General features: G+C 46.9%; 1 protein-coding gene across 1 annotated transcript in view; it reads left to right on the top strand.

The window, feature by feature from the left end:
* TMEM164 (transmembrane protein 164) overlaps positions 1–14,435 on the top strand; it is a 718,173-nt gene that overhangs the window by 338,153 nt on the left and 365,585 nt on the right. The window contains exon 3 of the mRNA XM_069612615.1: positions 9,996–10,062. Within this exon, the coding sequence (XP_069468716.1) occupies positions 9,996–10,062 (67 nt within the window). The remainder of the gene's footprint in view (positions 1–9,995; positions 10,063–14,435) is intronic.

The raw sequence follows: 14,435 nt of genomic DNA, 5'->3' as shown, positions 1-14,435 counted from the left end.
CTGGAGAAATTGGTTCAGATGGACATCATTGAACCGGTGGAGGGTGCCCCCCCCTTGGGTATACCTGAAAGCCCAAGCAGTCAAATTCCGTAAGAATCTGTGTCGATATGCACCTTCCAAATAAAGCAATTGAGAGAGCGGCATATCACGCCAACAATTGATGAGATAGTATCGGACCTGTAAGGTGCAGTGTTTTTCTCAAAATTGGATCTCTGTGCATCCTCAAGACCCTCCCCTCAGTTGCTCCCCTTCTCTACCTGGAGATCATCAATAGCTCCCTAACTCAAGGCACCTTCCCATCATCCCTACAAAACAGGACAAATCCTCCCTCTACTAAAGAAACCCACTCTGAATCCAGACAACCTAGGTGTCTTTCGCCCCAACACCCATCTTCCCTTCCTAGGTAAGGCAATGGAGAAAGTGGTAGCAGCACAACTGCAGCAACATATAGACACCAGCAATCTCCTCCAAACCTCCCAATCCGGATTCAAACCCATATGCAGCAAGGAGATGCCAACCATGCAGGTGGTCAACAAAGCCCTCAACCTCCTTGATGATGGCCACCAATGCCTCCTGGTTCCACTCTGCCGCTTTCATCACAGTAGACTACAAGGTGGTTAAGGACATCCTACATCGGTGCATGGGGATCTGCAACCTTGTCCTACGCTGGTTCAAGACCTACCTCGCCATCCACTAGCAGTTTAAAATGGACACCTCTGAATCGCCAATGCTACCAGTCACCTGTGAAGTCCTGCAGGGTTCTACCCTCTCCCCAGTGATCTTCAATCTATACATGGAGCTGCTGGGAGTCCTCCAAGCCATACACAAACATCCACATCCACCAATCCGACAATGACACTCGGCTATATCTAAAGATCAAGGCCATCCATAAGCTCAAAACCTGCCTCTCACTGATTCACTTTTGGATGTCCTGTGCATTCTTGAAGCTCAACCCCTCCTAGACCAAATTCCTACTCCTCACCAACAACGACGAACACCCAGACATACAACCTGACTATCAACCATGAACTCTGAGGGCTTCTCTCCCGAGTTAACCTCCTGCACCAAGTCCCTCGGGTTGCACATTGACAAACCCCTCTCCTCAAAGACACACACAGCTAAGAAACCTCACAGCTTTGTATCCACTCTCCCTCCTGTGAAAAGTCAAGTCCAGCTTCAGATCCTCCGTTCAGGCACTGGTCCTATCCCACTTGGATGGGGGCAATGCACTCTTCAAAGGCCTCCTGTCGTCCTCCCTGTGCCCCTGAGAAGTGTCCTTCATGCTGCCGCACACCTCATCAAGGTTCTACACAGACACGACCACATCACCCCAACCCTAATCGCCTTCACTGGCTCCCACTGCACGCACAAATCACCTTCAAGTCTTGCCGCATCATCTATAAGGCAGTCACCCAGCTACCTTGCGGAGAAACTCTGCATCTCTGGCGGACAGGGCACCACCATAAGCCAGGACATGTGCAGACTTGAAATCCGTTGCTGCAAAAAGGAAAGGACCAGAAAACAAGCCGCCTTTGCCTACACCGCAGGAATATGGAACCTTCTCCAGGTCATTGGTCCCAGCTTTTCGTGTCCATCTTCCACTTGGGGCTCTTCTCACAACGTCATCAGGTGCAGGGCTTGATAATTGCCAATTAAGGATGGAATTCACTGTCCGCCCCATCAGTAACCTAATATGCACCTGGTACTGCAGACATGGGCGCAGAGGCTACATTTGAGGTTGTCTTATCTCTGCAAACCACAATTCTATACCAGACGCGTCAGCGCCATTCCAAGTCTTCCAACCCTTGCCATTAAATGTTACTTTCCCTACTCAGTACCTTGAAGAACAAATAACATGGGCCGTGAACATTCTACTGTGATCTACATAACACATGGGTAGTCAAACAGTTTAATGGTCGGGGTCTTGGACTGGATGATACCCTAGAATTATAGGCTCTTGGGACGGGGGCATCTGGACAATATACCTTAGAATTTGGGTCTGGCTGGGTCAGAGGCTTGTGCCCTCCTTCACATGGGATAACTGTTCGCAGGGAGCTCTCTGCCCCCCGATGTCCTTGCCGGGCACATTCTTTCTAGGTTACATGTGCCAACGATATGAAACAATGAGAGGTTTGTGGATCTGTTTGAGCCTAGTCTGTCACACTCCCACCCCAGTCGTACACTGCTCCCGCATTCACACACATATAACTATGCCCTGTGCCAGGGCCTATTGTCCTGGCTGCCGCACGGCACCAGGCCTTGATTTAAATATGGCTGCATGCAACCCCTCCTAACACCCCCAAACCCTCTATATGCTCCTCAAGCATCTACCGCATAGTCTTGTACCTTTGCCGCATTCAAAACCTCTTGAGGGCCTAGGACGAGCGCCCACGCTTCCCAACACAACTGAAACATATTTTAGCATAGTGCGGCAAGTCGCACCACTCTTCGCTCGTTTCATGTTAGCTCACTGACTGAAAAACGGTAGCAATGAGACCCGAATTCATTTAATAGGGAGTTTGTGAACGCAATATTTTAACATTTATGTTCCTATTTTCCCAGGCATATTTCACTCACTTGATTCATATTCTAAATAAATAGCGATTTTGACCTTCCCATGGACAACACCTTTCCTCCGTTCTACCCATCACAGGCTTCTGATGTTTTCCTCTAGAGGGAGTTTGGATGAGGCTATGATAGCTGAAGAACATCAGTTACAGGTAAGTAACTTGTTCCATACTGCTTCTGATGCATATATCTGCATGTCTGATATTTAGGTCACTCCACCCCGTACCCGGTAATCCTGCTTGCTTTGAAAACTTCCCTGGAGTCGCTGGTTACTTACCTGAAATGCTTTCAGCGTATTCAATAGTACATTCTTTGACTAAGTCCCCTATCTCGGTCTGTGTACATCAGGTGGAGTGACTATAGGTGCTGGGTGCCTTCAAAAGCTGCTGGATGTTGGTCCTCGGGGAGGATCCCCTGGTGACCTTCACTTAGTCCCCGTCGCAAGGCAGTTGTGAAAGGAATCTATACAAACCCTCTCCCCAAGTTGAACAGCCTGATGGTATGATAGAGTACCGAGAGGAAGAGACACCTTCGGATTCATAGACATTCAGATTTTAATACAAGATAACTTTAAAACCCACACTCTTACTGTCGCCAAAGGTCCTGTGGTGGACTATAACTCTCTTTAGAGGTCTAGAGAAATTCCTGTGTGTGATGCAAGATTTCACGTTTGCCGTTTTCCACATGTGTATGGTACGATCATGCCAAGCCATTCTTTAACCAACAGCGTTTTCCATCAGAGGCATTCCAGATGTTCAATTTGACCAAAGACAAGCTTTCCTTTTAAACTCTGAGGGCTTAGAAGACTGTCAAAGCACTTGCCAGCACCGGATATTCCAGATAAAGACTTGTTGCAACCCCAAAAATCTAAGCCCAGGTGAACATATGAGGGACAGCTAATCGCAGCCTATTGCCAAATCCAGGACACCGATGCAGACTCTCACAAAGAGCCCAGTCCCATAAATCCCCTAGGGTTGCGTCTGACAGGGTGGGTGCTTGAACTAGAAGCTGGAGACGGGGGAGTCAAGACAGGAGTTTGTTTTGAGAAGTTTGGAAGAGTGGGTTAGAGGTTGATCAAAACACAGTAGAGTAGGGCGGGAGAGGTCCATGAGGCTGTGCACTGCTGGAAGAGAGACAAGGAGACCAGACCAAGTGGAGAGCTGGCGCGAGAGGCAAGGAGCAGCAGAGTTGTGGCAGAAGAGGTTGAGTCCATTATGGATGAGGGTGGCGCTCAGAGTAGTGAAGAAGTTTCCCAGGGTGGTAAAAAGGTGGGAAAGTGAGGGCAAGCTTGAGGAAAAGATAATGCCTTCAGAGTTGTTGCCTGTAGCTCTCCGTTTGGACCTGTGTAAAGTGATTGTGGGAGCCTGACGCATTGCTCTCCCCCATCTACTCCTACTAAGTCTCTGATATAAACATGCAACAAAATCTGTGATTACTGTGCCCATAAGCGATTTGGTCTGAGGGTGGAGACTCCGAGGGGGGCAGGAACAGAACGTTTTGATATTCAATCAAGACCCCAATTATGTCGAGACTGACGAGGAAGTGAGATCTATTGAAAATGCTCATGTATAAATCTTGTGAGCCTGAGTGGCTTCCATTCCCGCTTGCTTTCGTTCGCCACCCAGACTTTTATGAATGAGAGCCAGGCTGACAGCCATACCGTTTGCAATATTGTGCGTATGTTTCTCCTTTGCTGGTCACCTTTTATTAAGTTTGATTTTTAGCTGAAACCTGCATTCAGAATTTGCGTCACCAGAAATGAGCCATTTGAAAGGGTGCGAGGTGGGAAGATAATGGGCCTTGTTTATCACCCAACTATATTACCGTTAACTCGGATTACATTGGTTTCGGTCACCATTTTTGAAGTCTATAGGGCTCCATGGGGGATTTACAGCGAGCAATAAGTAAACTCCCTAAGTCTTTGCTGCTTTAGGGAGTATCTCCTTGGTTTTTTCCACCATGCCGAATTTGCTGTTAGTGGATCCTCGTTTATTCATCCTTTTATGGCTGCGTTCTATACACCCTTGCTGACTATGTTTTGTTATATGTTACATTGTTTGTATTTATGTTGTGCGTACTGTATGCGCCCTTAAGCCTTCGAGTCAATGGCGCGCATTATAAATGCAATAAAGTAAAGTCTGGTTTTTGGTATTAAGGTGGAGGAAAAGCCTCTTCCTTACCTTAGCAGGACAGTGCGGTAATGTGGCAAACATGGAATTATCCCCACTTTTCCGCTTCTTTGTGCCACACCACACAATGTTCCTTAAGATGCTCGTGCAAGACTTGAGAAGAGATAAGCAACTGCTTCCAGCTGAACCCGAACTGAAAAACCTTGCTTTGGACACCTTTGCTCCAAGCAAACCCTCGGAACTGTAATACCTACATTTTTTTCCTTCCAATGTGCTTGCTAGTTTCGGTTTAACAGGGGAGGGGGGGGTGAATGTCTTAGGGCCGGGAGGGACGATAGTGGTAACAAAATACTCTCAAACTGTGCGCCCTCTTAACACATCATCTCCCTTCTAGCTGCACTCCAATGCAATGGTTTTGCCTTCTAGTTGGCACTATTTAAAACCAAACAAAAAGCAGTAGGCTTAACATACGCCTATATTCTGCCTCTGCGAAATTAGATTATGCCAACCTCTAGAACAATTTGCCACTTCACCTAGGAACTGAGCCCTCCTACCAGCTGTTCAGGAAAAGGCTCAAGGCACACCGGTTTAACCCTAGACATGCATGCACTCGCTTTCTCATCATGTCTGTAACCAGCGCCTAGATACTAGAGGGCTTTGCGCCCTTCTATAAATGTTAAAGGTATTTGTACCGCGCGCCGTCACCAACGGAATTGGTCCCCAGGCGCTCAGGCGGATCTGTAAATGATAAAGGTGGGATGGGTTAGTAAGGTGAAGGAGGGAGTAGGATAGTGAGAGGAGTGGTGTTCTGTTGGCAGCTTCAGCTCAGTATACACCGGGTGCTGAGCTTTGGTACGGGTATCGGATCGGAGTCAGTCCGCGTGTGCTGCTGTTCCGGGTTGTGATGTTGCAGTGTTGTGAAGTGCGTGCGGCTTGTTGTGCGAGAGATGGTTGTGTGAGTTTTTTGAGTGAGATAAGTATGCAGAGTTTGAGCTTATATTGGTCAGTGGGTTACCTGACCTTTACCATGCTAACATTCACAGTTCTGTCTGAGTGTGGCACTTGTTGGCCCTTACATTTCTATCTAGACGCAGCGCGGGCCAATGTTTAGGACTTCATCCAGGTGTGGTCATGCCAACATTCACACTTTTACCTAGATGCGGCGCAGGCTAGAGTTTAGAGATCCGTCCAGGTGTGGGTCTGCTAACATTCACAACTCCAGGCGTGGCACACGCTAGCATTCATGTTTTTCCTAGGCGCGGGCCTGTTGTCCTTCAATCAATCCTATCCAGATGTGACGCAGGCCAACGTCTATCTAGGTGCGTCTGCCGGTCTGGATATGTTTGTCTGGTACGTACGAGTGGGAGAGTCACTTGAGGGCTTTCGTCAGGGTCTTGGTGTGTGGTCAGTCTCTGCAGCCTTCCTTTGTGGCTATTTCCATGATGTCTTATGCTCTGTTGAATGGTTGGTTCTTTGGTTTGAGTGTTTGTCCAATTTGAGAGTGGCCGAGGTTGGAGTTATTCCCATCATTGTTTTAATGTCTGGCCATTCTAGTGCGTCTCCGCTGTGGTTACGCTTTGAAGAGCCATGATTTGAGGAGTTTCCTGAATACTAGATGGTTTGTTGTATTCCGTATATTCTTAGGTAGGTCATTCCAGGTTTTGGGTGCCTGGTGAAGGAAAGACGATCCTCCGAGTTTTTTTCTGTTGTAGGGTTTTGGTTCCAGGCGTATGTCGGTGCAGAGTTTTCGGTTTTTCCTTTTCATGGCGTTGAGTAGTGGGGTGAACCATTTTTCTGTAGTTTTCTTGCGTGATGGGGTGAAGGGCTTTTCTTTGGCGATGTCGTCAAGGGTTGTTGCGATCCAGATGTGAAGTAGGGCAACTTTTTTGTCTAGGTTTGCTTCTTCCATGGTTGATGCTTGTGGTTTGCTGAGTTCTAGGAGCTCGGTTAGGTTGGAGTTTTTTAATGGTTCTCCAGTTTCTTTTCATCATTATGGGTTGTTTTTCTTGTTGCTTTTTTGTTGGAGCGGCCGTTGTGGTTATGAACGGAATGATGAGGTGGTCGCTCCAAAGTATTTGAATTGCGGGTGCCGTGGTGATGAGATCCTTCTTGGCGAAGATTGCGTCAAGTGTGTACCCTGCTGAGTGGGTTGCTTCTTTGACTAGTTGTTGTAGGTTCATGGCTGCTAGTTGGGCGGTTAGGGATTTTTGTGTGGTTGTGGTTTCTTCGTCGAACCAGATCTTGAAATCTCCGAGGATGATCAGATGATTGTACTTGATGGCTAGGGTAGTGATTGCTTCCGTGAAAGCGTCTATGAAAGTCGCATCATAGGTTGGCGTTCTGTATATCAGTCTGAATTTCAGGTTGGTTTTGGGGTTTACTGAAAGTCGTAGTATTAAGGATTCACATTTATCGATGTTTAGTGGATCTTCCATTTTGATGGCCAGTTGTTCCTTGTGGATGATCACTAGTCCCCCTTCTCTTTTGGATTTTCTGTTTGTTTGGATGCATTTGAAGTCTTCAGGCAGGCAGCTGTTGAGGGTGATCTTGTAGTTGTCGTCTAGCCATGTTTCGGTTACAAATAGGATGTCTATGCCTCCTTCTGACAGGAGGTCGTATATGTCCGTTGCATGTTTGGAAATTGACCTTGCGTTAATTACGTTACAGTGGATTCTCTGGGTGAGATTTTGTTTTGAGGTTAATTGTTGTTCGAGTTTGTAATTGTCTGTTCGTGAAGTTCCCGCATTGATGTCGGTAGGATGAAGAACGGCGACAGCTGCTTCTTCATTGAAGCTATCTAGTAAGTTGATAACAGGGCTGTTTAGTCTTGGTGTTTCTGCTGTGATGCTACTCGGATGAAGATCAGCGGTGGTTTCTTCGTTGGGTCCGATTGTTGGGTGGGAGGCGGCGTTGCTGGTTGTTGGTACTTCGCCGTAGTGTGCGGGATGTAGTGGAAATCGATGTTGCCCCTCTGTTCTTGTAATGTAAGGGGTAATGGGGTCAGAGCCCTCCCACTCTCTTGTTGAGTGCCCCCATATTTTTTCCGTGTGTGTCAGGAAATTCTTTGTATGTTTCGAGGTTTCCGTGTCGGGGTATCGGTGTACCGTGGTTGTTGCGAGGTAAGGTGTCAGGTATAAGGACTTTTCTCTTGTGGATTTTGTTCCGGTTGTGGCTGTTTTAGGCGCGTTTTCTTCCAATGGGGCTGTTTCTTGTGGTTTCTGTCGGTGTTGTGTGTTCGCATCTCTTGTTGCACGATCTTGTTCTCTTTCTCTGCGTCCTTTTCTGGTACGGGCCATTTTCCAGACTAGGCGCAGGCGTAGTATGGTAGTTGGTCCTCTATGTTGTGTTGTGCGCCTAAGGGTGCACTGTCGGGTGGAGGGGTGTGGGGGTTAGGGTGTTAACGGTCTGCTGGTATGGGATTTAATTGAGTAAGGTGGTGGCGGGTTTCTGGGATTGGAAGAGTACTGAACTAAGCGCAGTGAGATTATTTGAGAGACCTGTATAGTGGGTGAGGGTCCTATCAGTGCAGTCTAAGCATCACACAGTGCCATTCAGAGAGAAGGCCCCTGCTGAGTCTGAATGACCTGCACAGTGGGAGAGACGCCCTCCAGCGCAACCTAAACACCACACAGTGTAGTTTGGAGACAGAGCCCCCGCTAAACTTGGGAGACCTGCGCAGTGGGAGGGGGCCTATCAGTGCAATCTAAACATCATGTAATGTAGTTTGGGGACGGAGCCCCTGCTAAATTTGAGATACCTTCATAGTGGGAGAGAGGCCCATCAGTGCAACCATCATGAAATACAATCTTTTTTTTTTTTTTACTTTGAGTTTGGTAAGTGGCTCGGAGTTTGGGGTAGAGTAGTCGCTCTAATCCTGACCCAGGCCACTCCTACCTTACTGGTCCTTGTGGATGAAGGTTGACGGCTGGCCACTGCTTCCCCTGCAGACACCGGCTGACACTTCTTGGATCCGCCTCTGTTAGAGCCGCCCTTGGCCTTGGGGCCCTTAGCCGCTGGGGGCTGCCGGGCAGAGGGCTGCCCTGGGAGGACCGGTGATGAAGTGTGGATGCACCAATGGGAGGGAGGGCGGGAGGGCGGGCTGGGGAACCAGGAGGGGTGCGGGGAGGCGGGGGATGCAAAAAAAATAAACACACGAGTGCCCAGAGAAGGGCTGCTTACCTCGCGCCGGCTGCCTGCAGTAGATGCAGGGGCCGGAGTGAGGGGGGTCGGTAGACCCTTTCCACCTGGGCTCAAGGCCCAATCAGAGCAGGGATGGGCGGGACGGGAGGCGGTAGGGACCGAGACCTGGAAGAGGGAATAAATGGAACAATGAATAATAAAGGTCTGTGAAGGCCCCCAACTAGGCCCATTTTGGTGATTTCTGGAAATCAACAGAGCAGGGCAGCGCTACATTTGAAGAATTGCTTGGCATTTTACAGTAAGCGACAAGGGAAGGACAAAGTAGTCACAAATAGTCTGTATCCTCCTTCCATTGTAAAAGTCTAGGGATGAAAACGAGAGCAACAAGATTTCTAGATCCATAAGTTTTTGGCTCGAAAAAATGTGTTCTAGTGGCGAAGTCGACTGTTTTGGGAACTGGAGACTGGTCCTAACCTTGGCTGCGGCACTTCATCTCTGTTCCTCAAATTGTACATAAAAGTATTGAAACTATGCAATAACGTTCAAAAAGCCTTACCCTGTGTGATTTACCAATGGCCCAATTACATGACCTGCACTTGCCAAAATTTCCAAGTCTGGTTTGTGAAATCCTGCCCCTGCTCAACCAGACTCTACGCATCAAGTTCTGTGTACAGCACCTCGCAAGTGAGGTGATTCGGCGCCAAGAAATAGGTTCTGCTTGATCTGCACAATACCAATGACCTAAAACGTGCCTCAAGTTTGCACTCACGCTAGCCACTGGTCAATTTACTCTTGGTGAGTAAGAACGAGCGCGCCCTGCTCCTGTCGACGACTGAGGGTGGGCAAGTGACTTTCAAGCTAGTAGCTTGCAACATGAAATGTGTACCCCTGATTAAAATGATCTTTTAATGATGAGGACAAATAGCTAATGACCCTTCACGTAACCTTTTTTTAAAGTTATCCTTTTCTCATTATATTAGTCTACTAAACGTACAGTACAGTAATGCTGCACGTGGTGGGAACTAGCTTGCGTTGACTGCATTTTATGAGGGTTCTGATTGCTTCCATTGATATGACATGGCATTGACTTTTGAATGTTTAATATTAATGCTGTGAATCTCCAGTGATTTTGACATTATTATTTATTTATTTTATTAGACTCCAGATGCACATGCTCAATGGCGCACTCCTCGCGTTGCTGTTTCCTGTAGTTAACACCCGTCTGGTGAGTAGCACATGCTGGTTTCCTTTATATGCCCTCCAGAGAGAGAAGTTTGCTTGATGTTCTATTCTGTATGCACTCTCCCACGGGCCCCACCCTCACAAGAGCTAGTGCAGTGGGTCTCAATGTCTTGGATCACCTGCAGCAGGGATACTAGCAGGGAAGGCTTAGCTCGCACCTAACATGTAGTTGTTGGAAGCCTGGTACGGGAGCTGCCTACTGTGAGACGGGCATGGTATTCAAGAGAGAGACCGACTCGAAGGTAACTGTTTCAAAAACCTTATTTAATAAGGTTCCAGGGTTGGTGGAATTCCTAACTGGCCCTAGCTCTAAAGGGATTGTTCCCTCAACTGGTATTTTTAAGGGCCGTCTATGTCTGAAAGTCCAAAACCAAAATCAGTCTGTCTCTAAACCTATGCTTGCCCTCACTCTTTGACAAAATGTGATAGGAAGTCATCTTAATGAAAAATAGTGGTTAAAAAAAATAATGTAAACCACAGCTGGTTTCAGGTGGTCTTAATAGGTGTAGTTCTGCCAGTTCAAAATAGTTCAACTCAAAAGGGTTACTCTTGGAACCTTCCACGCAGGGCTCTTGCAGTAAATCAATGAGTTTACAATGTCTCTGGGTCTCTTGGAGTTCCCTTACCAAAGCTTCGATCTTTCCAGTTCCCAACAAAAAAAAACACAGTTCCTGTTAGCCCTCTCAGGGTTCCCTTCCCGAAGTCTAGGCCGCTCCTCACAAAGTTCAACAATGTCTTTAGTGGGCCTCTTAGGGGTCCCTTCCCCAAGCCCAGGCCCCTCTTTTCGAGGTTCAACACAAAGTATAACACAATTCTTTTTAGGCTTCCCGTTCCCAAGCTTGTGCCACTTGGTTTCCAAAATAAGTATTCAGCTTTGTTGGGTCTCTCAGGGTACCTTTCCCGAAGCTTAGGCCCCTCTAGTTTTAAACACAATTTCAGCTTGTTAGGATGTATCTTTTCCTTATATACAGTTTTTCACATAAAATTCTTTCATAGTGTAGAATAAGAGACTTTCCAAAAACGCAAGGCTCTTGGCTCCTCCTAAGCACGACCACTCTGATCTTTAGCTCCTCTCTTTATTTCTTGTACTTGTTCTCCTTTTAACCTTTGATCTTCAGGTGCTTCCTGCGCCCCTTTTTATCTCTGTTTCTTTCACTTTGTCTTGCACACTTGCACCTTCTTTTGGCTTTACTTTCTGTGTTGTGCCTCTTGCACACCTCCCTGTTTCTATCATGCACACTTGCACCTGTCCTTTTCCTTATTGTGCCTCTTGCACACTTCTTTCACTATTCTGTGTACTAGTTTCCTTCTTTCAGGTTGTTTGCACCCTTTTCTTACTTGTATATCCCTTTAAATGTCTTAACTCTGGACTTAGCTTTATTTCCGTAACGTTAGTGCGTTTAAATGTCTTTATTCTGGAATGACTTATTTCTGCCCCTCTAGTACCTTTTCTACATCTTTCCACTTTTCTTGTTCCTTCCTTCTTTCTTTCTTTCAGTCCTATTATGTTTTCACTCTCGCTTTCTGCTCCGTGCCGCTTTAAAAAATCTTGCCTTTCTGCCTTACCGCTGCAGCCAACTGAACGCTCCCGAGTTTCTCTCACTTGTTCTAAACTCATCTGGCAACATAGCGCTGGCGAACAGCCTTTCCTAGATGCATTCGAGGTCAGGGTCTCACCACCTGCCACTCAGACACCCTTGGTACCGGCACACGTCCCATGGGAACGAGCACTTCACTGAACACCGTCAGCAGGATACAGGCTGCCTTGATCTGTCTCCAAGGAGACACGCCTCCCTAGCCACGCAGCAGCCCTTCATGAACACTGAGCCAGCGTCTCGGCACGCCGTACTCTGGATCCTCCAGGCTTCTCTTCCTGCAGCATCCTGCTCCATGGCTCCTCTGGTCCAGTCAGAATCCCCAGCTCACTCTTTCACCTGTACAGAACCACACCTTTTTATAGTCATCAGTGGAGTCAGGTGTGAATGATTATAGTAGAGTGCCTGATTCTGCCTGACTCCCATTAGTGGGACAATTCAGTGGTAGTTGGTAGTAGGCTTTACTCTGTTTCTTATTGGTTTTGCCATAGGTAATCTCATTGCTCCTGATCACCTCTTCCTCTCCCCAGTACTTCTGGGAAATGGGGAGGGGGATATGGAGTGTGACTGGAAATACCCTGGATAGATTGAGTGAGCCTGAACCTGTCTCATCCTCTTTTCAGTACCATGTGTGGGGACTTGTTGGGGCCCATCAAGGTGAGGGTGTGATGCTAAATCCCCTTGTTTACTGGAGGGGGCTATCTAGGAGGAAGAAGGTGGGTTCCCAGCGTATCTTCTGGGTTTTGGGGAAGGAGAGACAAGGTTTAAGTGTTGAAAAAGGGTTTGGTCTATCTAGATGTCCCCTGAGATTGTATCTTCCCTTTTGGTGAGGTAAGGTTCAGGGTATAGGATGGGACTTGGGTGACAATATCCCATGAACAAAGAGGGTGGGTAGGATGGATTGGGGCAAGGAATGGGGGAATACCATCTCTCATCTTCGGACTCTCTCCTTGCATTCCCCAAGGATCCCCTGCCCGATCCTCCTTTGCTTCTCCGCCCCAGGGCTGGGATCGAAGGGCGATGGCCCGCCCTTGGCCACTTGAATAACAGATCCCAGTGACTATTTGAGTACGCCCACAAGTTTCTCACACTACCCACTGCCTGTCTAGAATGGCTGTGTTGTGATTTGTTTGCCCATTTGATTTCAGTGTGTGTCCAAACCCATGAGCATTAACTTGCCTCAAAGCCATCTTGTAACTCCTACATCCTAATATTTTTAACAATTGAATTTTAAATAGTCCCACCTGAGATGTCAGCGACTACTGTTGATACATCTTTATAAATAATATTACGTAAAATAAACACCAACAATAACCTCTTAACCATTTCCATGGTGTAACTGGCACTCATGGATCTGACCAAAGGACTTGTAAAGAAACGTTGTTTTTTTTCATTCAGGCATTTCATTTTTGAGGAGGCATGCACACAAATCTTTCTGAATGATGTATTGTGTTAATGACAGGAGGAGGTGAGGGGTTAGTTGGGGGTTGCTTTCCAGGCTGGTAAAGTCGCTCTAGCCAGAGTATTGGAAGTTACCAAATACTTTTTTTGCATTTATAGAAAAAAATCACTGGTATACATTTCAAACAGATAAAGGGGGGGTAGAAACAGATGCTGCATAAGACAACCGTTGCACAGGATTATGCTTTGCGAACACCGAACGGTGAGAATGACAACTGCATACGTAGGACATTGCGTATTGTAACCCTGAAGGGGCTCTTGCAGCATAATCTCTTTTTTACCAGTACAAGTTACATGACCTCAAAAGGAAGAGAGCTAGATCTCCAATTAAAACCAGTAAATCCTGCTCTTTCCACTACAGCTACCCTAGCGATGCACAGCTAGTGCAACGCCAGATTTACACAAAATAAAATAATGGACCCACTTCTCCCGTCTAGTGTTCGCTATTTTATAGTTGTGAAGTACAATCCCCATTTCAGGAATTAGCTATGCAAACATGACTTTCCTAGGCATGTTGATCTACCTCACCAAAAAAACTTAAACAGATCCAAAACTCAGCAGCTGTACCTCAACTCTCAAAAGTAGGGAACCGATAACGCCACCATTTAGAGCACTCCACTGGCTACCAATCTCCAAAAGTATCCAATCCAGATGGCCATCTGCATTGCCCATAAACAACTTGAAATTCCAGGAGGAGAATTCCTCCAAAACATAATCTCACTCTAACAAACCAGAGACCTAAGATCGAGAAACCAGACTTTTAGAAACCATAGGACTTTGTTGAGAAAGACGCAGATGCTCGCACTTTTCCAGAATGGTGGCCAAACACTGGAAGGCGCGAGCGTGGGAAATCTGCACCCTGCAGGACCACCTGAAATTCTGAAAAAGTTTTAAAAACGGCACTTCAATGCTTAATAGCCAGAAAGTTTAACCTACAACTATCAAGCAGTGGAAACGACACTTCTTCAACTTAAATGCATAGACGTAACCTAAGGGAACACTGTACAGGTTCCCGACTGTCGGCTTAGACCACACCGCATGACACTCAGGAACTGTTAACTAACTGCTGAAAGACTTTACATCAAAGCACCTCCAAAATGATAAGGGAATGTCTTCCCTGTGACCCAGAATCTTGAAACCTCTGCACAGGACATATTCACACATCAACCACTAATGCCAAAACTCTCACCATAACACAAATGACATCAGACCAAGAATTTGAAAGCACCAGGGAAACCCCAAGAACACTCACGACCTTTTGACCAACGCTCTATCTCCACCTTACTCGTCACAGACAAAT

The sequence above is a fragment of the Ambystoma mexicanum genome, chromosome 5p (assembly GCF_040938575.1).
Source record: "Ambystoma mexicanum isolate Mex_15411 chromosome 5p, UKY_AmexF1_1, whole genome shotgun sequence".
Classification (NCBI taxonomy): Eukaryota; Metazoa; Chordata; class Amphibia; order Caudata; family Ambystomatidae; genus Ambystoma; species Ambystoma mexicanum.
The sequence above is the reverse complement of the archived record's forward strand: the minus strand, read 5'-3'. Positions and strand labels throughout refer to the sequence as shown.